Source organism: Botrytis porri (genome assembly GCF_014898465.1).
Source record: "Botrytis porri strain MUCL 3234 chromosome Unknown BPOR_004, whole genome shotgun sequence".
Classification (NCBI taxonomy): domain Eukaryota; kingdom Fungi; phylum Ascomycota; class Leotiomycetes; order Helotiales; family Sclerotiniaceae; genus Botrytis; species Botrytis porri.
The window spans coordinates 2,842,577-2,869,421 of NW_024066078.1; the positions used below are offsets into that span (position 1 = coordinate 2,842,577).

General features: G+C 43.4%; 12 protein-coding genes across 12 annotated transcripts; 6 read left to right on the plus strand and 6 right to left on the minus strand.

The window, feature by feature from the left end:
* Positions 1 to 1,711: 1,711 nt before the first annotated feature.
* On the minus strand, positions 1,712 to 3,552 carry EAF01_003747 (uncharacterized protein; the record flags this gene model as incomplete). Its single annotated transcript, XM_038912001.1, has 2 exons — positions 1,712 to 2,359; positions 2,422 to 3,552. The coding sequence occupies 2 exons, from the start codon at positions 3,550 to 3,552 to the stop codon at positions 1,712 to 1,714; spliced, it is 1,779 nt and encodes a 592-aa protein (XP_038773236.1).
* An 824-nt stretch (positions 3,553 to 4,376) lies between these two features.
* EAF01_003748 (uncharacterized protein) lies at positions 4,377 to 5,486 on the plus strand (the record flags this gene model as incomplete). Its single annotated transcript, XM_038912002.1, has 1 exon — positions 4,377 to 5,486. The coding sequence occupies one exon, from the start codon at positions 4,377 to 4,379 to the stop codon at positions 5,484 to 5,486; it is 1,110 nt and encodes a 369-aa protein (XP_038773237.1).
* Positions 5,487 to 6,128: 642 nt separating this feature from the next.
* EAF01_003749 (uncharacterized protein) lies at positions 6,129 to 8,597 on the minus strand (the record flags this gene model as incomplete). The annotated part of the gene is made up of 2 exons (XM_038912003.1): positions 7,430 to 8,597; positions 6,129 to 7,378 (listed from the first exon to the last, which is right to left on the minus strand). Exons 1-2 carry the CDS (start codon positions 8,262 to 8,264, stop codon positions 6,129 to 6,131), a joined length of 2,085 nt encoding a protein of 694 aa, XP_038773238.1. The 5' UTR covers positions 8,265 to 8,597.
* A 275-nt stretch (positions 8,598 to 8,872) lies between these two features.
* EAF01_003750 (uncharacterized protein) lies at positions 8,873 to 10,681 on the plus strand (the record flags this gene model as incomplete). Its single annotated transcript, XM_038912004.1, has 1 exon — positions 8,873 to 10,681. The coding sequence occupies one exon, from the start codon at positions 8,873 to 8,875 to the stop codon at positions 10,679 to 10,681; it is 1,809 nt and encodes a 602-aa protein (XP_038773239.1).
* A 1,444-nt stretch (positions 10,682 to 12,125) lies between these two features.
* Positions 12,126 to 14,320, plus strand: EAF01_003751 (uncharacterized protein; the record flags this gene model as incomplete). Its single annotated transcript, XM_038912005.1, has 3 exons — positions 12,126 to 13,049; positions 13,116 to 13,199; positions 13,256 to 14,320. 3 exons carry the CDS (start codon positions 12,126 to 12,128, stop codon positions 14,318 to 14,320), a joined length of 2,073 nt encoding a protein of 690 aa, XP_038773240.1.
* A 393-nt stretch (positions 14,321 to 14,713) lies between these two features.
* EAF01_003752 (uncharacterized protein) lies at positions 14,714 to 14,944 on the plus strand (the record flags this gene model as incomplete). Its single annotated transcript, XM_038912006.1, has 1 exon — positions 14,714 to 14,944. One exon carries the CDS (start codon positions 14,714 to 14,716, stop codon positions 14,942 to 14,944), a length of 231 nt encoding a protein of 76 aa, XP_038773241.1.
* Positions 14,945 to 16,869: 1,925 nt separating this feature from the next.
* On the plus strand, positions 16,870 to 18,264 carry EAF01_003753 (uncharacterized protein; the record flags this gene model as incomplete). The annotated part of the gene is made up of 1 exon (XM_038912007.1): positions 16,870 to 18,264. The coding sequence occupies one exon, from the start codon at positions 16,870 to 16,872 to the stop codon at positions 18,262 to 18,264; it is 1,395 nt and encodes a 464-aa protein (XP_038773242.1).
* An 89-nt stretch (positions 18,265 to 18,353) lies between these two features.
* EAF01_003754 (uncharacterized protein) lies at positions 18,354 to 18,539 on the minus strand (the record flags this gene model as incomplete). The annotated part of the gene is made up of 1 exon (XM_038912008.1): positions 18,354 to 18,539. One exon carries the CDS (start codon positions 18,537 to 18,539, stop codon positions 18,354 to 18,356), a length of 186 nt encoding a protein of 61 aa, XP_038773243.1.
* A 681-nt stretch (positions 18,540 to 19,220) lies between these two features.
* On the plus strand, positions 19,221 to 19,848 carry EAF01_003755 (uncharacterized protein; the record flags this gene model as incomplete). Its single annotated transcript, XM_038912009.1, has 2 exons — positions 19,221 to 19,413; positions 19,481 to 19,848. 2 exons carry the CDS (start codon positions 19,221 to 19,223, stop codon positions 19,846 to 19,848), a joined length of 561 nt encoding a protein of 186 aa, XP_038773244.1.
* A 1,130-nt stretch (positions 19,849 to 20,978) lies between these two features.
* EAF01_003756 (uncharacterized protein) lies at positions 20,979 to 22,153 on the minus strand (the record flags this gene model as incomplete). The annotated part of the gene is made up of 3 exons (XM_038912010.1): positions 20,979 to 21,433; positions 21,625 to 21,882; positions 21,979 to 22,153. The coding sequence occupies 3 exons, from the start codon at positions 22,151 to 22,153 to the stop codon at positions 20,979 to 20,981; spliced, it is 888 nt and encodes a 295-aa protein (XP_038773245.1).
* A 714-nt stretch (positions 22,154 to 22,867) lies between these two features.
* Positions 22,868 to 23,476, minus strand: EAF01_003757 (uncharacterized protein; the record flags this gene model as incomplete). Its single annotated transcript, XM_038912011.1, has 1 exon — positions 22,868 to 23,476. The coding sequence occupies one exon, from the start codon at positions 23,474 to 23,476 to the stop codon at positions 22,868 to 22,870; it is 609 nt and encodes a 202-aa protein (XP_038773246.1).
* A 612-nt stretch (positions 23,477 to 24,088) lies between these two features.
* On the minus strand, positions 24,089 to 26,544 carry EAF01_003758 (uncharacterized protein; the record flags this gene model as incomplete). The annotated part of the gene is made up of 6 exons (XM_038912012.1): positions 24,089 to 24,894; positions 24,943 to 25,589; positions 25,637 to 25,766; positions 25,824 to 26,132; positions 26,205 to 26,446; positions 26,525 to 26,544. The coding sequence occupies 6 exons, from the start codon at positions 26,542 to 26,544 to the stop codon at positions 24,089 to 24,091; spliced, it is 2,154 nt and encodes a 717-aa protein (XP_038773247.1).
* Positions 26,545 to 26,845: the final 301 nt, after the last annotated feature.

Consider the following 26,845-nt stretch of genomic DNA (forward strand, 5'->3'; position numbering starts at 1 on the left):
GTTGTGGATTTAAAGTGGTTTGGTGGATTTTATGGAGTGAACTGGAGTACCTAACGGAGTTACTAACAAACGTGTGTATTTGGTTCCACTATGGGTCAATGGGTTCCAACTTTCTCTTTCATAGAGACTAATGAAGCACTTAATTTTCTCACCCCCAATCCCCAGTTCCGAGGATAACGCGTTGATATGGACACTAATGACTTTCCTGGAGAAGCACGTCTCGTATTTAGGTTGTTTATCCGAATCGATAGGTGATAGCGTATCATCGCAGGCAAACGGGCACTTTTGATTGAAATCAAACGCAGGCGAATGCTACTCCATCTTGATGTGTATTCAGCCATTCCGTATACGCAAGGAGGGATTAAGAATGCAGAGAATGAAAGGAAGAAATATCATTTTGTTGCAGCCTTGAACCCTGATTTGTTGTCTAATTGTTCCGATCATCCTTACTGGTGAAACGCGGAAAGATGGAGGAATTGGGTGGAGAATGGAGACAACTGTAGAGAGGCTGGGTCCTCCACAACCTTGAACTTACATTCAACTTCCCCAATCACAGACCACCAAATCACGAGTTTGAAAACTCCGAAGAACGTGACTGGGTTCATTATCACGTATCCCGGGAAATCGTCTGATGTTGTCTTGCGGTTTGCTGCGGCGTCAATATTCGGGACTGCAAAGCGTGATGCATCGCTCGCAGTAGCCAAAGAGTTGGTAATATCCGAATTTGAGCTACTAACTTGAAATCGGTGTCCTACTCGGTGCGTAGTGGGTGTCGATCACAATCATGTGCCAAGGATGTCTATCCTCAAATGGTGAAAACCCAAACAAACATCGTATTTTGTTACCACCCGTTTCCAAATGTCCACCCATAGAAGTGGTTGAAAGTTGAGACACACTTGTGTCAGAAACTCAAGATAAGACGAGGAGCGGTCTGTATACCATTATTCGGGCGGCCGGGAAAGTCGGCATAGATGAGTACGAGCAGAGTATCAGACTCCTAAGGCGTCGTTGATTACAATATCTTTGGCCGGGAAACTCACCTGAAATGGCAATTTTGGCAGGGGCAGGGGCAGCGTCGAGAGTCGGAGAGTGAGAAAGGAATGGACGATTTGATTACGGCGGAGAAAGGGTGGAGAACAAGCTAACAAAACGAGAGAATGAGGTCATTATCTGACTCCATTTTGTCTTCGCATTTATCAATCAGGGGGGTATTACGCGATGGATTCGTGGAGGTTATCACGACAGCTTCGTAATATAAAACAAATTTTGTCCCGCGAAATTGAAGATTGAATAAGATATATTTCTTGCAATCTCAGAACTCCAGAAGAGACTTTTGGCCATCGTGAAGAAGGAGTCAATAGTGAGTATAGTCGGACGGTGTTGCCGTGTCAATCTGTGTTGTACGGTTGATCTGGCCCCTTCTCCTGTGACTTGTCAGATGCAAGTGATCGAGTTGATCACTTCTATTCACAGCAACTGTCAATAAACAAATGGATGATCCTATTGAAGGATTAACCTGCACGAAACCCTAATTATGGATCGCTGGGAAAGCAAAAATGGAAATTATCGGTGGAACAACAGAATTTGATAATATGGAATGATAAAGCTAAAAAGGTGGAGGCTTCGTACTGCAACTATTTAATCTACTAAACTCGAAAGGGTAGGAAATTTGCGATATACTCTTTGGTTCTACCAAAGTTGACACATCACGTTACTTTCCTGCCCTAAGGTCCCTTTGATCCTCAGAACTACCTCCACCGCGCATCAACTTCTCAGCCAAGGCCTTCGCTTTCTCCCTCGCCGCCAAATTCTCTCTCTCAATGGTGCTTTCTGTTGCATGGCATTGATATTGCCCTTCCCGCATGGCTCTTTTCTCCTGCAATTTTCTAAGCTCCTCTTGATCTGCTCTTTGATTAAATGAAAGTGTCTTTCCCATTGAAGACAAATCACCATCTTCAAAATCAGTAGAATTATCAGCCCAAGCGATACCCTTACCTTTCTCTTTTCCATCACGTCTCAATATACCTTTTGGCGAAGCTTGCTCACTCTTATTTGCAGTTTCGACTTCTCCTTGATATTTTGATTTTTCCCTTTCAAACTTGGCGTGGGCTGCTTCGCGTTGCGTACGAATTTTCCATTGAGCTGGACTTTCGCTTAGCAGTAGACGAGAATCTCGAATGGCTGGCACGGGGAAAACAACGGGTAGATGTTCGAGCTTTGGGTTCGGCCTTTGCCGAGGTTGTGTCACTTTTGGGACTAAGGGAGACATCGGAGGTATTTGGATATGTTCTCGTGGCCGATAGACAAAAGGTCGGTCCTTTTCTCCTTGTGTCGATCGGAAAGCCTGCGGTGGAATATCCTTTTTCGGTACGTAATTGTCACCATAGCGTTTTTCACGACGAGGAGGCTCCGGTAAGCCACCACTATGGGCCCATGTGCATATCCATTTCCACCACGGCTCCTAGATTCTGGTTCATTTCTTGCCGAAAGTGGTGATGAATATCCTAGTCTGGCATATGCTAGAGGACTCTCATCTCGAAGTCGCGAATCTTTATTCTCACTGTTAGACACCACTTCTGTCGTGTTTTCCTCAGCCCGATCTTTATTCACAAAGTCCATGAGCTGTTCTGCACCCTTCAGCACCATCCTTTCAGCAGTCGCGATAGCTCGATTGACACTCTTTAGAAGATTCTTCCGCGTACTTTCGTCATCTTGCCTTATTGCTCTTCGATGGCCTTCGCTTTCCACCCATTCCCTGTTTAATTTTCTTCTAGATTCAGCTAGTTGTCTTGTTCCTGTAGGTGCCTTTGGAGATCTCCTTCTCCCTGATTTAGTTTTTCCATTCTGTCTCCCGCTTTCACCGTTTATGATATCAATAAGCGACTGTCGAAGAGAATCTTCATCATGCCGAATATTACGCTCATTCCTCTCATCAATTGCGTTTCCGGATAAAACCCCTCCAGTCCTCGATCTATTCTTCGGATATTGCACATCGGTGATAACTACTTTATCATTACCATCAGCACCAGGCATAATGTCGTTCTTGATCTCTGCTTTGTTTTCTCTAAAATCTTTCAAAGCTCGATCTTGCCATCGAGCATCGATTTGCTCTTTTGCAGCTCGACGACGACCTTCCATTTTCAAGGTTTCTTTTTCACGTTGAAGATCTCGCAACTTGATCTTCGCGTCTCGCCAATGTGTAAGTTCTCTGGATTTTGATGCTTCGCGGTTCAATGACGTTTCTGAGTCTTTGAGAGGAAAGCTTTTTATATCAAGAGCAGCGTTGCGTAACGAAGACGAGCCCTCTCGTGGTGCGTTGGTAGGAGTCTGAGTCCCTGGCTTTTCTATGACGGGACTGGAATCACGCTCAAATATTGCACCTTCCTCTAGAGTAAGACCAGTAACGTGTATTCTTAGCTCCGATGGTGTGTTTGCATCAGTGTTGTATTCAAAAATTTGCGCAAGCAGCTTTTGCCGCAACTCCTGAGCGGATGGTGTCGCATTGCTTCGAGCACTGCTTGATGCTTTGGGTATGGACATGTCATTCATCATGATGGCTTCCTTTATTGTAAAGTAGTATGAGACGGCTAATCGTACGATGAGTTTCGTCAAGCAAGATAGACTCTCTGAAATAAAGTACCCATGATACCGAGTGTTCACTGGAATATGGACACCTGTCACTTGCTACGGCAAATCATTTACAAATGTTATACACGGATTGAAGATAGTTACACCATTTGTTATTGGATTCATTCGAATTGTTATTAGTAGCAAGAACTAACGATGATTCAGTGGTGGTACTGTCGTATAATGTTGCAAGGTTGTACTAGCAAACTTTAATTATGATTAGAAAAGTTTGTTTGGGGTACTCGGATGAACACGCCCATTTTATAACGGTACTTTGTACGCTGAGGAAATGCAAAAGTATGGAAACTTTTTGTTTTGAAACTTTGTTTCTTTTTGAGAAAAAGTGACTATTGTCGACAATATACCTTCTCTTTCGGGATGGAAACGAGTGTCCAATGCTGCCGTCAGCATAATCCTTTGCAATTAGATCTATTATTGCATACCTAGGTTTCTCTCTTTCACTATACAGGATGCATACAAGCCGTCTTTTGTCCAAGTAAAACAAGAGAGAAAGAATATGTGATTGCCTTTATATCTCCGTCTTGATAATCATGAAGATTTCACTTGATGAATCACTAACGTGAAAGAGAATGTTCTCTCATCTCTTTTTATACAATAGAGTCATGCAAGGAATCTGCAAGAAAACTAGTTCTTTATGATGCTTCAACCATACTCTAATATAATCATGGAACATCTTGTCTCTTCCTCAAGTTTCTCCCATCAATCTTGAATTAGTGACATCTTCGACCATGTCATCAAGTAACTCTAACGCTATCAATGCTGCCATTGCGGCCGGAGTTGCTGCTCTAGCAGCATCTGCCACCACCCAGACTGATAAAAAGAACGCCGCTCTGCAAACCAATCCTTTGCCGACCCGAAGAGATGAAATGCGTGCCGTCCTCAAGAAACTTACAGAATTGACACTCCAACTTTCCCTGATGGATTTGGATCAAGATCAGAATTTAGCTGAAGCTGACTCACTCATTACCTTCACCCCTCCAACTGTCCCTACCCCAGCAATGCAGGTACGCTCACCCGCCTTTGACCACCCATTCCAAATACGTCAATTTCGACCTCCGTTCGACGTCTCAATCCATTCAGTCAGCGGCCCTATTCCACCCGAACGAGGGGGTACGAAATGGACGCCTGCGCGCAGCAACGCTCCACATGACGAAATAGCTGCTGCCGAGAATTGGGAGAAGCGAAAGCAGATCCTCTATCATTTCTTCGCCTATAATTATTTCGACACCCTTCCCGGTTCTCCCGCTGCGGAAACTGCACTTAGAAATGTGTCTTCAGCTCGATCCGGCCCAGAAGTCCAAGCACGTCCGCGTTCTAAGAAAGCCAGTTTGGGTCTGCTCAATCTCACGGATTCCGATTTCAATTTCCTGAATCATACGTCAGAGCGGATGGCCAATATCGCGCATGATACACACTACAGGCTAGCTATCTACCTGAAGTACATGCGTAGCGAACTCATTGAGCCCACCATAAACCCATCTATCAATCTCATTCTCCTATCTGCCAGCCATCGCGAGGCTTTGTTGTTCAGAATCTTTGAGTACAATAAAGATCGTCATCCGCGCGCGAGATTGATGATGCGATTTTTGACAGATGCGGATGTGAAGTATCTAGATCGTTTGAATACATGGTTGATGCCACGAGGAGACGATGGACGGGTCGGAAGTATGGAGAGAATCATATCTGGAGTTTCGGATTTCGTGGGAGAGAGTGCTCGTGGAGATAGGCCGGATAGCCAGTTCGATGAGAAAGTTGAAGAGTGTTTACGTTTGTATAGATGCTCGGAAAAACCCACGCATACTGTTTATCGTGGTCTTTCAGGTTCCGAGGGAGTTTAGGGGATGGATAACGGAGAAACCCACGAGGAGCATTTAGTACTAGCAATGTACTGCGTTGAGTTTAGTTGTGGAATATTAGCATTTAGTGCTTAGGTAGGGGCAGCCAACTTACAAGTAGAATTCAGACGATTGGTCTTCACTGTCTAAATTGTCAAGCACATTGTAGAATAACCCCGCAATCTGACGGACAACACTGAACTGAAAAATGCTACTTGTACCACACGTAATTCCAAATCTTAAAAGGTAGTGCATCATCACATTCATACCCGTAGGGATTGACTTGGAACTAGAAGTCTAATTAGGAACGAGAAAGAGAGCCTAGTGCGAAGATATATCGATACATGCGTTTGCGAACAAATGACATATGAACAACCGGGGAACTTGGATTCCCAGGTACGAAACTATATATAGCATTGATCTTGGTAATTCCTTCCATGTTGTCACTTTATACCTATTTCACAATCACGTCAACAATACGAAAAGTCCCATACCGATATAAAAACACAAGTTTCATACTATTGTATCACTAAATCAAAATTAGGACTATCTCGCTCGTGCGCCATGCTCCCGATGTACCCAAACCTAATGCTAATGTAACCAATTCCAATTCACCAAATCAATGCAATAACAAACAATTCCAACTTATGACCCGCTCGGGCCCGCTTCCTCATCATTGTCCTTCCCATCTCTTGGCTTCCCTCTTAGAAATTCTCCAAGTGTATTACTCAAACTCCGAGGTCTGGTTTTCATTGAACGGTTGAGTGATTCACGTTCTTCTATCTCTTGTGCTGCTTTATTGTCCTTCAAAGGTGCATCAATATCCTCATCATCAGTTGCGCCTTCACTTGCTTGTATAAGTCTTTGGGATACTGATTTTGATCTTCGGAGATCGGGCTGCCGTCTAGAAGATTTGCTGCGAGGGGAATCAACTCGACGTCTTAATGAATCTGCTATTACCACACTTAAACCTCCGGATAGAGGCGATAATAATGGACCAGGAAGCATACGAGATAACGAATAACTTGTTGGCGTCATTGGTCGCTCTGCTTGGGGTGGTGACGGTCCATTTTGTTGATTCTGAGGGGTATGGAAATGAGATTGCGTATTATTCCTAGTGGGAAGTGGCCGTATAGGTGGGGGTGATTGAGCCTCGGAAGGTAGCACTGGGGATGAAATACTGGATTGTATACCTGGATGTTTTGGTTTTTGTAGGAAGTTTTCATTTGAGTCCAGCCATGGGTTGGAGATTAGGGGGCTTTCCTCACTTGCAGGTCGATCACCAGACAGATCCGATGTACGCACTCGTACTACTGGATGTCGTGATGGTGATATTACGAAGCTAACATGTGATGACCTCCGCGATTCTTGAATTGCTTCTTCGTCGACAGACCCATCACTAGCATGGGTCAGGCTCGGCCTTGACTTCGATTGAAGACTAGATCGTTTCCGTGTATCGTTACGAAATGGAACTTCATCGCTGGTAGGTTCCTGGGTGGAGAGTCGAATCCGTTCTTCCTCGCCATCAACATCCGCTTCACTAACGTTCTCATCGTCATGCGATGGCCTACCGCTGGTAATGAGCCAAACCCCGAAAAATGTCAGCATACAGCCACCGATAAATTTTACTGCATTCTCGCTAGTGACTTTTTCGAAATCGCGATAGAGAATTGCGCTGCCAGTAATAACCGATAATGTGAAGATGACGAATTGTACAGGAATAACTTGAGTCGAATCGAAGCGTTGAAGAGCCCGGTTGACATATCTAACCTGCATAATGGCGGTAGCAACCAGCACGAGCAGAAGAGCATATGTAACCGGTGTGGTCAACGCTCTCCAAAGAGTAGAAGAAAGCATCGATGATACACCCTTGGTTGAAAGTGCTGTATAGCCTCCTAAATAATGGTCAGTTGAACTGAAATCGGTGTGCAACAATGATTACTCACCAAACAATCCAACAAGTCCAAGATCAACCAATATTGTTTTCTTGCCATATCTCGGGCTTGCCCACATCAAGATCGCAATTAACAATACTGTGACACCCATATAAATTTCAAACTCAGTAGTAGTAATAGCACCCCAAATCTCATGAGGTCCAAATTTCTTTTCTTCTTGCTTGGCACTCAAGACGACTGTAACAGCACCTGCAACAGCAACTACCACTCCCCAGAAGTCCCTGAGTCTGAATTGTTCCTTCAGCATGATCGGAGCTATCACGCAGTTCGATATCAAGGCGACGACACCCAATGGAGAAACGATTGACGCGGGCGCAAAGCCATATGCCAAAAAGTTTCCAAGCTCTCCAATAGTCATTAAAACAATCCCTCCCCACCAGTATGGAGACCGCAAGTATGTAGATTTTTCATCAACATCGTCGTCCTCTGTGCAAGTTGAAGATTGAGAATTTTGGGAGCGAAATGATCGTCGTAAAGGCTCCTCTTCACCACCTTCGTAGTTCTCTTCGACAATTCTAGTCCTATTCGCCTCCGCTGTTCCAATTGTTCCATACCCCCCCGCAGATTTCGAAATAGCCTTCAGCCTCTCTTTCCGTCGCATGTCCCCCTCATGCAACCTTATGTGTGCATATCGCTGTATGTTTAGAGCGAAAGATATGAGAATATTGCCCACTATTGCAGTGACGATTCCAATCAGAGATGACCATCGCTGAATCTGAGAGTCGCCCCTAATATATACATTTGATTCGAATGGTATAGACTGCGGTATCGGTGTAGTGAGAAAGGATATGGTCTCCGCATCGAGTTTCGCCGTCGACAAATACATGGCAGCGTGCAGCGTCTTATTGAAGCTATACCGATGATGATGATTTCACCCCACTCATAGTGTACGAACAGGGGCGGCCAAGTCTGATGGAGATCTAAACTTTGTTCGCTGAAAATGAAAATGGTATGAATATTTTTCTGATATTAAACATACACAACAATGGATAGAGTTAGGTGAGAAGGTTGGTTTTGAAGGGTTGGTTTGATTGTTGCATGAATTATTAAATTTTCTTTTTTGATATAATCTGAAGCGCCCTTTTTCAGATCATAGTGATACCTAATGCCTGCTCCTGCCCTTTTGTGGTACTGCGGCGAGAGCGGGAAACGGGATTTCGCGTATCTACGAGTCTACCTAGCTCGAGCCCAGTAGGAACGACCCGCAAGAAGCTCTGTTCCCCAGGCAAGTATTCAATTCAATCTTCACGACAACAAAGCTTCAAGCTTTCAACGTGCACACCTGGTCAGAGTCCGCACTCAAGGTTCTTCACTTCAATTGATATCATATAGCCATATCTCAAGTAATTACCATCTTCCTCTGCTATCCTCTAACAGCAATCGCAAACAATACCTGAATATCAAAGGTAACCTACGAGGGGGACCATCTGAACAATGAGCGACGACGAAGATTTCCAAATCGAAGGCCCGGAACTAGCAGATGATGATCCCATGAGAGCTTTCTTACCAGCGTCCTTTGGTAAAAAGTCAAAAGAGGCAGATGTAGCCGCGCAAATCGATAGAACAAGACGACCAGCAGAAAGGAAGGCCGAGGCGCCAAAAGTGGCTACTGAGGAGGTTGGACAAGAAGTTGGACAACAGAAGCTCGCGTCAGAGCCAGCGTCTAAGGATTGGGGTTCTGATGAAGATGATGCGGATTCCGATAGCGATGGGGGCTCTGACGACGAAGATGAATATCCAACTTCTCACGAATTGATACTGAAAACCCATGAACGCGCGGTTACTACCACAACACTTGATCCTTCAGGTTCACGACTCATAACTGGTTCTAGCGATTGTACTCTCAAGTTTCACGATTTTGCTTCAATGACCCCAACAACTCTTAGATCGTTCAAAAGCGTGGATCCAAATTATGCAAAAACATCAGCAAACTCCGATACCCATCCGATAAATCATGTTGAATTCAATCCACATGCCGGAGGGACCTTTCTCTGTATATCCGCTCATCCGCAAGCGAAATTAATGAATCGAGACGGGGATATTATCGGAGAGTTCGTGAAAGGAGACATGTATCTGAGAGATATGAATAACACGAAGGGGCATATTTCGGAAATTACTACAGGTACATGGAGTCCGATGGATAAGAATATTTGCGTGACAGCCGGTACGGATAGTACTTTACGAATTTGGGATGTAAATGTCAGAAGATGTCAGAAAGAAGTTATTGTTCACAAATCCAAGGCTTCAGGATCAGCTGGAAGGACAAGAATGACTGCCGTTGTCTGGGGAGGCCCAGCACAAGGAGGAAACAATCTTTTAGTCTCTGCAGCTCTGGATGGAAGCTTAGTAATGTGGGGTGGTCATGGACCATATGCAAGACCAACAGCTGAAATCAGAGACGCCCACACTCCGGATACATGGACGGGTGGTATTGATATCAGTCCTGATGGCCGAATGGTTGTTACACGAGGTGGTGACAATTTGATCAAACTTTGGGATACTAGAAAGTTCAAAACTCCCATTGTGACAGCCTCACACCCCTCAACATCAGATGTCTATTCGGTTACCAATATCAAATACTCACCTAATGGTGCCAATATCATCACTGGTTCTGCTTCGGGTCATTTACATATCTTAAACTCGGGCAATCTTAAACCAGAACTAGTTACCCCAGTGACACCAGGATCTCCACTAATAACAGTTCAATGGCATTCAAAACTCAATCAAATTGTTACTGGATCTGCAAATTCCGAAGTTCATGTTCTATACAATCCGAACACATCTGTTCGAGGTGCCGTTGACGTAATGTCTCGTGCACCAAAGAAACGCCATGTCGACGACGACCCCAACTTTACAACAGATCAATCTGCTGGCATGTCAGGGGATAGTATCGTTACTCCAGGTGGTGTCATGTCTAATATTTCGGCCACATCCTTCTCTGCAAGACATCCTACCATAGGCTTGACTGCCTCAGGCCGTTCTCGAGATCCACGCCGACCTAACTTACCACTGGTCACACCATTTGCGAAAAGTCAACCGGATGAGAAACATATTAACGAAAGTATCACACTGAGTAGCATGCGAGATGAGGACCCCAGAGAGGCATTATTGAAATATGCTGAGCTTGCTAAGACAGACCCACTATTTACCAATGCCTGGAAAGATACTCAACCGACAACTCAGTATGCTGAAATAAGTGACGAAGAAGATGAAGGGCCAGACAAGAAAAAAGTAAAGAGATGATCAGTTTTAGCGATGAGATATCCGCACTACTTCTATAGGGCGAGGAGTACATCGGGGATCAAGGGGTGTATTGAGATCATCTAATAAGTCTAAGCAATGTTCCGGCAAGTTTATAACATGATTCCTGATTATATGAAGCAATACTCAAAGCAGGTTACTATCTTTCGATCCCAAAGCTACGATGTTTGACCCATCTACACCAGCTCATCTTTTAAAGAAGCAATCATCGTTCGTGGTTTAATTCTTCTTTGATATCATCACAGCAAACGTGGTGATAGCAAACATTCGGAAAAATTATTCAATCTCACGTGAGCCCGAGAATAGGATAGGCAAGAGGTAATACCAATAACGTTCAATGCGTAGTAGGTTCATAGTAATAACTTATACTTTATCTATCATACATTCACTCTGTTGCGGCTGCCGTCATTCTTGCAACTGAATTTTGTATTGTAATTCTCTTCATTATCATATGATAGTTCCTTTATTATTCAGGCTCAAGTTACAATTGTCAACTATTGACTCTCAACTCTCAACTCTCACTTAATCACATATTGACTCATCCTATTCTGATGCTCGTCTCAAGCATTGCTTGACTTTCACTCCCAACGCCCCTCTCCCCTGGCCAAAAAGTTTTGCTGCATATCTGAAAATTTGGAAAATTATTAGATGTTCCAGAAAAGACCTTTTGATTGACCAGTACTGTGGGAAAATTTTGGTGATTATATCGAATGGACATAGGAAGAGTCTCGGGTTTCTCTTTCCAGGTGTGGTTTTGTTTTTGGACATACCTAGATATGAATGTGAAAAGTTTGGAGTGAGGCGTGGAAGAAGAAGAAGAAGAAGAAGAAGAGGGGCATGTGAATGTGAGTATTCAACAACCAGCAACTCACAAATCAATTAACACTCGCATCGATATCTCCAGATCACTACCCCTTCAATTCTGACATTGGAAGTTGTAGATCGTTACTTCGCTGCCAGGGTTCTGTTCTACTCCCCCGTTTTAAGGTGTGTAGCATACCTTATCATACAAGATGGCGTTGAATTTGCCGCCGTATTGGTCCGGCACGACCGTTCAATCTCAAAATTGAAAACTGGGAATATATTCACTTTTATTACGGTAAACTGATGTATTGACTATGTGTAGCAAGCGATCAGGTGATCTTGGCCGGTATAGCGGGAGCCTGGAAATATCACAATAAAAATCATCATATCTTCCACGTCAACAATTGAAAAATCTTTTTCAGAGATCGAACTTGTTCAAGTCGTTCAACTTTCAAAGTCGGCAAAATCTTCAAGTTCAAAATAACTGCTCCTCAATTTCTGAAGCGCGCAACTTCAAGGAAACACAACTGGACTTCAAGGTCTTGTACCTGATTCTAAATCATTCACAACCATTCAGAGGATAGAGAAATTGAATACAAACAGAAGCCTTCCATCTGCCGTTATGGACACAGAGAATACGAAGATAAGTGGCACTTCTTCTGTGCCTTTGCACGAAAATGCTTATCGAAGTTTTGGCTTTCCGCCATCGCTACCATCACCATCTTCATCTATCTCAGAGTTTGCCATGGATCCTAATATGAATCCTCCTTTAGATATAACTTCATTTACCCCAGTTGCATTTGGATCCTCAGAATTACTTACAAATTCGCTAATCTGCAAAAGGACGAAGAAGGAAAGGAACAGTGTCAAGCCTCATCCTAAGTCCATCATGCATCTCTTAACCTTGACAACAATACCTCAACACACGGGAGTTTCTGCGACCAACCAGAGTAGTCTTGCAGGACTTCCAGAATCAGCATCTCAATCCAACTCTGCAGCTCCAATTCTAGGAGTTGCATCGCGGAAAAGTATTCCTGAGAATAAATACTCGAACGGAATGGTGGCATCTGAATATAATAAGTTGAGTGCGATTGTTGACAGACATCATGCAGGTCTTCCAATATTACAGCCCTCTTCGTCTCTGCCCTCGCCAATTACGAGCGGTGGTTCAAGTATGAACACGATTAGTTGCAAGGATCAATATGTCGGCCCATTGACGATATCTGGTCACCCGGGTTTATTTGCGACCTTGCGCAAGACATTTACAGAGGATACAGAATCGTCTTCCCTTCCGCCGAATGAACAATCTAGCTTGATTTTTGATACAGATGGCACTACATACAAACCACTCGAATCATCAAAGGCATGGAAAGTGACGAGAGTTTGTGAACTGTTGCTCAGAGCTGTTGCAAACATCGAACCTGATAATGTCGAAGGCCATGTCGAAATTCTGGATTTCTATTTACAAGAGTACCCTTTGCAACGCTTGGTAATTTTAAAGGCTCTTGAAAATGCTGGGAACTATTTTCGCAAATTTTCCAAAGCTGTATGATAACTTTCGTCGTTAATTCATAGAACTGTGTCATTGCTAACATATGTGCTCTTCCTCTAGATGTCTGCCCATTCAAGTAAACCATACAGAGAGCAGTGTATGCTAAGTGATAATTTCAAAAAAGAGAACCCGATACCTTCAGTTGTAAGTCAAATCGCACAACTCTTGTGATTCTTTGCTAATACTTAACTCTTCCTCAGATACGTCCTCTGCTACCCTTCGCATCTATAGCAGCCCGCTACGTCAGAAATACTAAGTCTACTCATCGAGGAGGAAAATCATCACTGCACACCTATCAATACCATTTCCATAACGAATATAGATGCGATATCAAGCATGAAAATGAAAGTTTCCCGTTGGGTTTCAATCCAATCTTGATGCACGCTCTCGGAAAATGTAGCAGACATCGTCTTCGAAACGAGAAGCAAAAGAGACATAAGATATACATGAAACAGGTCAAGAAGGGATTGTCGCATGTGCATAGGAATCCGTTCTTGTCCGAGGAAATCATCAAGGAATGTGGGGGAGAAAGTTATGCAGAGCTGGAAGGCAGATTCGAGATGGATGACATGAGAAATGCTGCATATTGGGAGATGACTACTCGACAAATTGAGGAGAAGCCTACTCGAAAAGATAGATATTCTGTTTTCAGGGAACGTCCGTCGCTGTTAAGGGAGGAACTGCCAAAATTAGACGATCATTGGATTCCTGACTCTCTGATGCCATATATGAAGATATCTGGACAAATTAGGTTAATCAAGTTCGAATCAGAAATCGTGCGAGCCAGCAAGCGCAAGCAGGATACTGATAAGGATGCAGAGGAAGAGGAAAGAGAAGTTTATGAATCTCGATGCAAAGCTAGAAAGCCCGATTCTAAGAAAGTGGAAGCTCGGGTGGCTCAATGGGAGAGGAAATATAATGCAGCGAAAAAGCAGACCCTGAAGGAATATGAAGGAAAGATGAAAGAAGAAGATGAAGAAATGCGGAAAATAACTGAAGAAAAGGAAGCTGAAGAGGAACGGGAACGATTACGGGAGGCGCAAGAGAAGAGAATCAGGGAGAAGGCCATCCAGAGAAAGGAAAAGGATGAGCGATTGTATATGGAACGAGAGCGTTCAAAGGTCCGTGCAAAGGAGGGACGGGAGAGGTGGAAAGAAAAGAGAGATAATTTGAGATGGGAAAATAGGGAGAGGTCTGATTGTCGTGTTACACAAGCATGGATAGATCTAGGTGCTGATCTGGCTCGTGTTGGAAGTTGGGATTGAGGTGAGAGTGAGGGAGAAGGAATGTGTCGTATGAGAAAATCCTATTGGGCTGGATGCATATGTACCGCGTTTGAAACTGAAAATTTGAGGCACAAGAGGCTATACGATCGTTTGAAATGATGGAACTGCTTTTTTCCTCATACCACTTCTGTGAGGTTTGAATGTTGGAAGAAAGACTAGTCGAAGGCACAAGAAGAGCGTCTGAGGCGGACAATGATACATACCTAGATTTCTACGCTAGCAAAATTCAAGAATAGCTTACTTCTATCATACCAAATGATATTTACCAACAAATTAAAATGACTGTGGTATAGATGCTTACAATCAAGAGTCTTGGGCAACAAGCGAGAAGATAAATGGTGACCTCTTTCTCATAAATCTTTGTTCCTTACAATGTGTTCTATCTTCGTCAACCATTATCAAGCTTTCTTATCTACGAATTCGGCGTCCATTGAAGCTTACCATTCATGCAAATTTAGAGATGGAAATTCGGCGAGTAAGATGGAGGAGGTTGTTGCAAGACTTTTGGAGGAGTCGACGGGGTACTGGGTGGGTTTCATGTGGGATATTGGGGATGATGATGACGATGATGATGATGATGATGATGAGCTGTTTGGAGATTGATTGGGCTTTGGAGGTTGTGATGACTAGGATATATGAGGGTGAAAGTGGATGTGAGAATGGGACTAATGCTGATGCCCTTGAGGGTTATGCTAACGGGAAAATTTTGATGGTGGATAGTGAGTATGCATTCAAGAGGGATGCATGCGGTAAAGGAAGTGGGGTCGATACTTACAATGGTTTTTCCGATCTATAATAAAGTTCCATTTGTGATTAGATTCTTATGTGTGATCAAGAACTTGGAGTAATAGTCTTCATACAGATCAATGCTCCTTGACGTCAAAAAGATTGGTAGAAAGAAGCGAATCTGCTTTGCTATCTTGCCCTTTCCTCCATCAAGCTTTACAGAAGATTGGTAGCTACAATATCATCGCGCTGACATCTGAGATTGATCTGCTAGCTCGTTTGAGACAGATGTAGATAAAATGGTCATCTGATGATCAACTGGATTGAATTTGTGTGAATTTGTGAGTCTGATAGGTCAGTCAGGCAGGCTCTTGACCGAGAAGTTTTGTTGCATATCTCATCTTCAGCTTTCAGATAGCTCTTGAACAGATCCCCAATGTCTTCTTACTTATCTCTTGTCAGAGCGTCCTTGAGGTTTCGTATATTGGAAAAGTCCCATGATAATGCCAATGGTCAGTGAATCCCATGTGTTACCAAAGTATTGTCCAAAGCGTGAAAATAAGACATGCAACAGACCTTTTCTCATACTCAAATCACGTGTATGAGATACTTATTAGTAGATTAGATTAGACCTCTTGAGCCTCTAGAGTGGTCTCATCTAGGATATATCATGGTACAATAGTAAATAAAGTCTTGCTGGATAGATTTGAAAATTTAAAGCAAGGCATAAGAGAATGAAGACTGGTATGGTTACGACTATAGAAATACAATAGATGTTTCTGGGTACGATGGAGCGTATGGATGGAGATGACCAAATGGTATTATCATAGCAGTACGGTAGCACAATCCAAGATTTCCATCATGTCTCACCCCACCCATGGGGCTCCTCTACTTTGGAGTACCTATGCGAACGAGAACCCGTCCCAAAACGTTTACTAGCAGAGATGAGATGGAAATGTTTCAGACAACAATCGAAGTTGAAACAATGCCAAATCCTGGGGGATGGGCTCGGTTGGGAATCCGGAAGATGTGATATTACACGTCCCATCCGACATACATTAAATAGAACCACTTTCTCACACCTAGAAACGCAGAAAGATCCAGTTTGATAATGTGGCGTTTAGACAGAAGATCCTAGTGGTTGAAACCTACCAATGAGAGATGTCGACCCGGGAAGCCACAGCGTGGTGTTCAAGTACTGGCTGACGAGTTGTGAGGCTGGTGATACTTGGTCCATTCAAAAGCGCCAATCAACTAGGCTATGCATAAGCGACGTTTCAACAACTTCTGCAAGGCACAAACCAAACTGTACTGTACTGTACTGTACTGTACACTGCACAGTCAAGCAAGATCCATATTTGTGTTGTGAAAACATGTCCTAAGAATGTCTAACATTGTTGTTTGTTGGATGGAAAGATCATCTTTTGCACAACGCAATCATGATACGTGCCATCTAAAGTGAGGTTAGCAAGGAATTAGATTCGGGGCGGAATGGGCCTTCCCGTTTTGCTGTCAATCACGTGGAGCTATTGTGGCTAATTGCTCATAGCGCCAAGCGCCCCAAAAAAAACTCATGACCCCTCGTAACCCAGCCTCCTCAAAAATGGATATTATGGCTCTTCATATGCAAGAAGTGAATCATTGGGTCATCATGTTGGACTCGAGGTTCACTGCCACGTCTTTGCTCAGAAAATCCAGAGAACAATAACTGTCTTACAGTCGTTCGTTATATTGCTAACAGTTCCTTCTCTTAAATTGTCATTTTTTTAACAGGACTCGATCATATTCAATACTCACCAACAATGTATCATCATACTCCCGAATCATTATTACCTCGGACAGACTCGAAAAACCCCAATTCAACGTGTCGAGGTCTATCATCAAATGGAAAACCATGCCGGAGAGGTCTGACCAAATCACCACGGAATTCACCGAGTCCGAGTCCGAGTCCTTCGAGAGGAGCGCTGAGTCCAGATGCATTTTGTTGGCAACATAAAGATCAAGCTGGACAAACTGCCGTACCTACTCAACCTCGACCAAATCCCCTGCGTGAGAGATCGAGTGTAGACACACTGGTGGAGAGATTAGGTCTCCTTGAGGTCGATCAAAAGAAAACTAAGGGAAAACAGCGCCAGACTTCAGAAGATAATCGTGGCAGACGACCTGGGACGAGCAATGCTTCGAGGAATGAGCAGCAACGCCTCGAAGCTCAACAGCAACAACAGGAACAACAATGGCAGCAGGCACAAGCACATCATGAAGTTCCACATTCTACAAATGATGGCCAGGGACGACGCAAAAGAAGCACTCTAGAATTATTATGTTGCGGCGCAGAGGACGAGGAAATTCCACCACGACCACAACAAAAACCACACGAAGGACGTTCTTCCTCTCATGTTCCAAGTTCTCGCATCTCAGATCATCTTGAAGTCCCATCTCATACAACTCGTCCAGCTTCAAGACCTTCTTCGAGACCGCATACATCATCATCGAGACCTTCAACTTCCAAGCCACCTGAAATGCTGCAGCGTCCTACTATGGAACGAGATCCATCCTCGAGAACGGGGGAGTTTCTAGCTCATATTCCTTCATCAGCAAGCCCTCAAACAACTGCTGCATTATTAGCAGAATTAGCCAAACCCATCTCTGATGCTGATCTTCCTGGATTTATTTATATGTTCTGGTTGACCGATGAAGGGTTACCTACGGGACCGTCCGATGAAGCAGCTGGATCTCTTCTAACACCAACAACCAGAGCTGGACCTGGCCAACGACGAACTTCTGATGTTCTTGAATCCTTTACTTCTGCTCCGCCGAACAAGAAGGAAAAAACAATGCTTCTCAAAATTGGAAGAGCCGAAAATGTTTTCGCTAGGATGCAACAGTGGAAGAAGCAATGCGGTTATAATCTTTCATTGATTCGATACTATCCTTATCATGATTCGTCTAAATCACCATCGAGAAAAGTTAGCGAAAATGATGGGCCTCAAAAGGTGCCAAATGTGCACAAGGTCGAAAGATTGATTCATATCGAATTAATGGCTAGAAGAGTAAATTGCGGAAAATGCAAAGCATGCGGGAAAGAACATAGAGAATGGTTTGAGATTGATGCCAATAGGGATGGGGTCACGATGGTAGATGAGGTTATTAAACGATGGGTAGACTGGGCGGAGAAGGACGAGGCGTCTAGATATTAGATATAGAGGTTAATATACCTAGGTAATGCGGTGTTATCATAATTAATCATGGTCTATTATATATATCTTTCACTGTACTAATAGAATGCTCATTCAATGCTTTCAATATATGCGCCCGTTGCGTCTTCGTTGTATCCAGTCGGGTTACTTACAGTTCCACATTGAAGATGAGTAGGCTGGGTGGAGATGGCTAGTGCCAGTTCCTGCCTTGCTCTTAATACATTCGTCAGTACATTCAATTCTTGTCGTTGCTCAGTATCAGCCCTATGTTTCATTATTCCGTTACACATGTGGAGTTCGGAATGGTGTATGAGGAAATAGTCCCCTGTGTCAACCTTCGCGTAATTTAGTGCCAGTGTGTCTTTGTTCCGGAGCAAAAAAAGAAAAGAAACAGACGCTCGTTTTGGGAGTATCTAAACTCCAAGAATCTTTCTAGACCCGAAGATATCTAAACATGAATTATTTATGAGTGGTCACTCGTCGCAAACACTCTTGGTGGTTGGATGAAATGTGAATCAGTGGGTTATCGAAGATGGCTATTTCTTGTTTGCCATGCATTCGGTTCGTTTTGCGCATTTGAAAGCGCTGATTCGATAATTTTCTTTCTTCGAATATATCTGTTTGTGCAAGAGCAGACGTGGAGATTCACAATCATTGTTTGTTGTGAGGCAAAAGATTGTGAAATGATCTATCCTGAGAAGTTTGTATGAATCCTCGAAAGTTTGAACATTTTTCAATCATTCAGTTATTATACCTCCATTCACGATCATTTAATTTCATTTGCAACATTCTCTCTTGACTGCATTTTGAACTACAAGTGAGATATAAAAGGACACCCTTTCTCTTCTACCACTCTGTCAACAGATCCAAAAATTACAAACATTACAGAATCCTATTTCAATTAGATTTCGAAATAAGATCAAGACTGTTCAGCAACATCACATCTCTCTACAAAAATGCCCTACTACTACCCCTACCCATATCCCATCCCGCACTACGTCCCCGTCTTACCCATCTACCCAACCACAACAGTAACCGCAGTCTCTGCCCCAATAATTCAACAAACGCCAGGCTTCAATCCACTTCATGGACAAGATCCCGGTCCCGCACCTCCCGGCATAGGAAATCGCGTCGCGGGTTATGTTACTGGTATGTATTGTACATCGGTGAGTTGACCCCGCAAAATGCGCGAATGAACTAACTTGTTTGGGGGTAGGTTTGGCGACAATAGGTCCTCCGATAGTGGGAGTTGCACCAATAGCGGTCTCTCAACCGCATCCTTCGGATGCATGTACAAAATGTCGGAATCGAAATGCGAATGCTACAGCAAATGCGCCTGCGAGTTCTTCATCTCCAACTCCAACTCCAGAACCAAAACCTCCCACCACCACTCCAAAATCCATTCTCAACCCAACACCAACTCCCACTCCCAATCCAGGACATTCATCATCTTCACCCCCTTCATCTCCCACAAAAGGCAAATCCAAATCCAAATCTAAATCCAAACTCGAACCTCCGCTCAATATCCTCACTCATGCAAATACAAATAAAAATGCAAACCTGAATCCGAATTCGGGATCCTGACAATCATTGAAGAAGGATTGTCTTCTTTTTGGGAAGCGGTCTAATGATAGTCTGTCAAAGCCGTTGGGAAAGAGGGTTAAATTTTGCGGGGGAGGTGGGTGATGGTTAGAGGGGAGAGATTGTATTTCTTTTATTCTGTATTAGAAAGCGAGTCTTTGGTCGTTCGAGAGTATAATGATCATAGGGGAGCACAGTAAGTGTTCGGAGTTTGTATTGAGATTTTGCGTAGAGGGCATATATAGCTCGATGACATGTATATATCTCTAAATAATTCCTCAATGAATTTTCTTAACGATATGTGAAATTGGGGAAAAAGATCTATGATAACCTTCTCTCTGTTTACGCAGAGACGTAAGTTTTTCTTTGGCTATCTCCTCTGTGGTCACTGTCTAGTAGAGTCAATCGTTAATTTCATACCATGATAAAATACATGAAACGAGATCCATGGAAATGAGTGGAGACGACTTGAAGAGGGAAGATTACCACAACAGATGCAAAAGCGGTGCAATCGCAGCGAGTTTAAGTCAAATTGTCGTAGAAAAACCAAGAACAATACGTCTTGCTTCGGAACGGAGACGGAGACGGTGACACGATAGGCTGGCTTGAAAGATTTGCTACAAATTGGGAATTAAGTTTTGAGGTTCAACATGGACATGTTCTCGCTTCGTCCATACCAGATACAGTGATCCAAAATCCTGGCCCAGGTTTTTCCCTCTGCCCAGAGTCGTCTGAATATAAACCAAAAATCAGGGATGATTCGGAATGGAAGGATCTATATAATATCCAACATCTTGATGTTTATTCTATATGGAAACTTCAAATGAATTTAACGGTTGTATGGACAGATGATAACTGTATTAGTAAACGGGTCGGGCTGGCAAAAGCGTATTTGAAGACTTGGGCCAAATTTAAGCCACAGTTTTATACCTATCCATATTCTAGAATAGGTAGATATTGGAAATGTTACAGTCAATAGCATGTGTTTTGCAATGATAACCCCTGTGATTTAATCTCTCTTAGTTCCATGTTCCGGACCAACTAATCGGCATTTAGCAGCATCATCCCAATTCCCATGCCCTTTATTGCACGACAGCAGGATCACCTAACAGCCACAAATTACCTACCAAACTTTATCTTGGAATCCAGCCTCCTTCAACTGCTTTCAACAATGGACTCTCCATAGCTCCTACTATCATCCTCACAACATCTGCACTCAATTCCGTCTTATACCCATCTCCTTGTAACATTCCCACCCCAATACAAACAATGTTCATTCCCATTCCTCCAGTTCTAGTCACCTCATCCACCGCTTCCTTCCTAATATCATCATTCGCGATTCCACTCGATTCCTCTCCATCAACAAGCTCCTTATCAGTCAAAAATTTCAATATAGCGCTCATAGTCGTCCCAGAACTAATCACATCATTTATCAACGCAATTCTATTCCCTTTAACCAACGACAAAAGATTAGGATCGAGATAGACCGGTGGTCCTTGGCCTGGTTTGTCGAAGAGACATGATATCTTGGTGGTGAGTTGGTCTCCGTACCAGGGTTTCTTGGTGTAACCCCATGGGATGTGACGATCTAATGGATAACACTAGTCAGCATATCTTTATCTTTTTCGACTGCACATGGAGAATTCATCCCCCCTTGGACTCTGCCGGAGACCGGGAAACACAGAGCTGAACCAAACATTCTCACTACTCTCCAAGTAAAGGTAATGAAATAAAGCGGCTTGCAGACAACATCTAGCATTAGCAAGAGAATCAACCTACCAAATCCCAATTCTTCCGCTACAAAAGGCGCCAAAACCAACCCACCAGTCGGCAATCCCATCACAACTTCCAGGTTGAACTTCCTGATCTTACTCGCCACAATCCTAGCCAGTTCCCTCACAACCGTTACCGAAGCATGCGGTAATGCCAATGAACAAACAGCAATGCCATTCGTGGTATCGCCTAGTGGTCTAATAGGAAGAAGCAGGCTTGTATCGGGAGTGAGAGATGCGGCGAAGGAGAATTGATAGGGAGGGGCTGTTGAATATGGGAGGGAGGCGACGGATTATGTAGGAATTATTTCTTGCCAGTAGGTAGTCGTAGGGCGGGTGAAATGGGTATGGGTTAAGGGACCGATAGTCTCGTAGGGGTAGTAGGGTATGTGATGGCTGGTTGGTTCCGTGGATTGGTTGGTAGTTATGGATAATGGTGCGGAGGTTGTGTTTTTGCAACTTTGTTTATCCTGTTCGTCTGGCTGTGGAGGCTCAACGAAAGCGGCGTCAGTGGAAAGCAGTGATTGAACGGACATTGCCAAATACGTCTGTAAAGTGCTCTAAACTCTGGGAGCTTTCAATCAGGATGGAATTTATCAGTGGAATATTTGTCATATAAATATGAATGAAGTAGGCTTTCAAATAGATAATTCACCCTTTGATAAAATTGTTACACTTGCTAACACGTGTTCGGAGATTACCTCGCGGAGCATGTAACACAAACTTAGTGAATTAGCCACGCAGGTCGTGATTGTGGTGTAATACTAGAGCGATATAACGAAGTACAGCGCATCAAGTGTTGTAGATTTATGTATTACATGCTTGTTGCAACCCGCAGTGAGCCAGGAGACGTTTCTCATCATCTTGCCACAATGAGTCATTAGGGCTCTTCATAACAGATTTCATCGAAACTGATTACTCAATGTAAGACATGAATAAAGGAGACATATATGGAGTATGTAATATCTATTGAAAACATTGATATCAGAAAGAAGAGCGGGATGGTTTGAAGATTGTGGCACAAGAAATGAGAATTTATTTAGCAGATTGGCACCTCCCAACAAACACGTCAACTTTGCAAAATAGTGAGAGGAACAGAGACTATTGCTGAAACTAGCTCGAAAGTTTTTTATTACCAGTTTGTGTGTATAGTTGCACACATTTGCCCTCCAACGTCATCATCAATCTATTGTATATCAAACCGAGATTCGGGACAAGCAGCGCTCATGCTCAGAAGCCTTAGACTGGCCTTATTCAGGGGCAAGACCATTGCCCTGATCCTCCCGTTCGATGTCCAAAGACCCATTCGGAGCCACGCTTTCAATATCGGTTCTACAATCAGAAGACTGTTCATGGCCATTGTCGGGAGTAACATCTTTTAACTCTCCCGCATTCCGACTAAGTGATAAGACCTCGGAACTCCATTCATATCCTTCGACGACTAGCTCTCGTTCTGATTGCCAGTCCATTTCTTCGTTACTTCCAACATTATGTAAGTCGACCTGGTTGTCCCCACCCTTACACTCGTTTTCTGGCAACCATTCCTCTATCCTATCTATATGCGACTTCAAAGATGTCAGAAGGTACTCTTTAAGGTGTTTGGATTTTGCAAGGAAATGGTGATTGGGTCGATTGAATATGGAATACTGGTTGCATCGACGGAGTGAGAGGTTGTTCCGGTGTTCTGGTTTTTGATACCAGTAGCGACTATCCTGAATACGGTGATGACCTAAGTGGGGATCATGCTGAGTTCGAGCTGATGCGTATTGTACATACGAGCCGTTTCGGTTACCACGACTGTGATGTTCTTCGTCATATTGCCATTCGTTACGTCTGTTTCTTCTATCACCACCGCGCATGTTTACATCGTGATGGCTTTCTGATGGAGAGGATATGGTGTGAAATGAGATGAAAAAAAGGCTAAATTCGAACATTAAGAGAAATTTGTATCTTTGACAGATATCCGACGAAAGTTCTGGTAAGACCACTAGACTCTCCACTCATTAACAGTTTGATATGTTTCGAATGAGCATTGTTCTATGACAAAGTTACCTGGAACAATTATTTCAATGATGCCATAGAACATGAAAGTTGTTTTAGGAATTTCAAAAGAAACTGGCAGAAAATTCTTTACGTTTGGGGCCGGGGTGTCCGATAATCGCACAGTGCCATCCAATAGCAAGAGAACTGCAATCTTCTGATAACTTCATTTGACAAGAATGATCGGTCCTAAAAGAGTGATGGCTTTGTAGACTTTGGGAACTTGTATCAGGTCCGATGGTCCGGATATTCGAATCTGACTGCAACACGCTCTCGATTTATCAACACCAATCAGTTCCCAAATCTTCTCCAGGTAGCCTCCCACATCAATTCTGAGATCGATTGGCGAAAATATCGGGGGTGTGTAGAAAGTTGTATAGTAAGACTTCATGATTGGGGCAATGCTTGTCACCATGAATGAGCTTCCGATTTCATATCATAGTTTCATGCCAGTCCCAATCTTTCACCAATTGTTTGACACGATAATCAGTCGCCCAGCCAAGGTCAATTTCAATGTCCTTCAGCAAATCAAGTATTACTTTTCGCTCTTTTGTTTCCGTCAAGCATTGGCCTGCGATAAATAGAGGCTGCACTTGGTGTATCCTCACAGAACCTTCCGGCCTTCCCAGAGCGATGCCGCAGATCTCGTAACTATGATGGCGAACCTCCATCTCAATAGACCGATATGAATGCAGCCTATTTGAAACGGTTGTTCTTTTTGTAGTTGATTCGTGGGGTTTATTGGTAAGAAGGAGGATCCTCGTAAAATGATATGACTGCATTGTTGAGCCACACATTGGAATACTATACCATATCTCTGGGAAAACAGTTCTTGGTGAGTCTTGTGGTATACTGCCATCTATAATTGTTGATAAACGAGCACAAGGTTTGAAGGTATCTGGTAAACCTCGATACCAAACTTCAAGCTCGTTTGCCAGCTCGTGCCATCTTTCGAGTAAAGTCATTTGATTGATACCAAAAACAGCAGTAGGACTACCTCTATCCTGAGGGTAGACATTATCGATAGAATCACCGGTAGCAATGAAATTAACAATTTTCGACATGAGCCAAATCAGGGCATTTGAAATCATATCTTCCCGCATAGACATCTGCAACTCCGGATATAAACTTTCCTTGTTGCTTGGGATAACAAATCCTTGATCATCGATCAGGAGTCCAGCTGCACGCCAGAGATCCCAATCTTCTGTATCAAGTCGCGTTTGCCCTTCATTAATGACTGGTTCAAAGTTAGACTTGTCAAAGATGTGAGATTTCAAATACTAACAAGCTGCCAGAAAGTCCTGACGGGCGAAGTTCCAGAATGTAGCCCTCCTGGCAACTGATGGCTTAGTCCTAAATGATAAAGATCCTGGAGTGCTAGGTGAAGGTGAATGGAGAGGCATCATGCCTTCCCTTTCCGCTAGGTCGAACAAGGACTTAGTCCCACTAAGATGTCGAGACCAAGCATGTAAAGCATTGTCGAGAAATTCATAAACGCAGAGTATAGCGGCGGCTGCGATTGTCTCATCGGCGTCACGGTGTATCGGTTTCGATACTCGCCGTCGCTTATTTGATTGGGAAGGAGTACTCTGTGGTGATTCAATGTTGACTGGGGAATTAAAATGGCCATCGTTCGTGGGTGTTATAGGAAAATCTTTTCCACCCGACTTCGAGAGCTCTTCTACCAAGAGTGAAATTGCTCGGTCGTAATATTTTGCACTAATGTAAACCCAGTCGACCTTATCCGAATTTGGGTAGAGCTCCATAAGTGCTTGCTCACTGACTATGCCACCAACAATGGCCTTTCTTCCCCCAACACGCGAAAGTTGCTTGGCAGCATATGCGCATACTGAGTATTTGAGCAAAGGATTCGACACGGCGAGAATGGGGACATGGTGTGCGAAGTAACACCCAAGGTCGAATAAATCCATCCTAACATGATCAATAATGCTTTCGATCTTGATATAATCTCAACTCACCATTGTCCGGTAGTCTCTCCAAAATGTCTCAATAGAAATGCAACTTCATGCTCTCTCACACTATCAGCATCACTGATGAAAGTGTTCGTCCTAGAGAGTGATCTTAATGAAGGATCAATAAGGGGCGAGTCTATCGCAGTAATATTAGCCGAAGATCCAATGAATAAGAAAATGATTATTTCCATACTTTGACGGGCTTTGGGTCTTGTAGGGTTCAATATAAAGTCCAGGTTATTGGCGGAGTGCTGGGGAGTGATGAGACTTCTTGGTGATTCTGTATGCACCGATAATTGAGGCATATATTCCATATTCGTAGTTGCCGCAGTGGAAAGAGCTTCCAACCCAGATGCGTCTCCAAACTGGGGGTAAGTTAAAACATCATTAACAGTCTCGTCTGTAGTAGTTGCGGTGGGAAGGATAGATTCTGTGGATTGTTCAGGTTCAGGTTCAGGAGTCGCTTCCATGTTGTATGGATCGATGACATTAAAGAAGGTTACTGTCAATTGCCAAGTCAGATCCCAAGTCCTTCATCTCACAATTATCTCCACTCCAGTAGATTATAACGCACTTTTCTTTGGCACATCGACCCAAATACTGTTCTCATCAAATGTATTCCTATACGCAAAGAATGCGCCTAATCGGCCACTTCTGTCACCAGGAATAACATCTTCACCGCCGTTCATGGAAGCATTTTGCTGATGTCTGAATACTACTCCGTCGCTAAGTATACATTGTCTAGAAGCTTTGCGACATTGTCCACATTCTGGCTTAATTTCGTCGCATTTGAGCTTTCGTTGGCGGCATGTTTGACTAGTAGCACGAAGGCGCAGATTAGCAAATTAGCCCTTGAAATGAATTCTTTGGTAAACCATGAGAGAAGATAATTACCATCCTGTACGCGACCGCATTGCTGCGGAAACAGCATTATTTCCACCCACTATTCGGGGTAAATGATACGATTATGATCAGGTAACAAATCCTCATATTGTATGAACGCTTTGAATGTTTTTGTTTGTGTAGTAATACGAAGCATTTTACTTCACGATGATTCCCCGCAGTAGTGCCAGACAAGGTTGATCTAGACTTTTCGGGGTGTCGGAAGGCCTGAGGCGGAGGTCCGAACAGCGGGGGGTATTTTTAGATTCACGTGGTATCAACATCTAAAATCACAACCTCGCATAGGTTTTTGGATTGAGCAGTGTACATTGA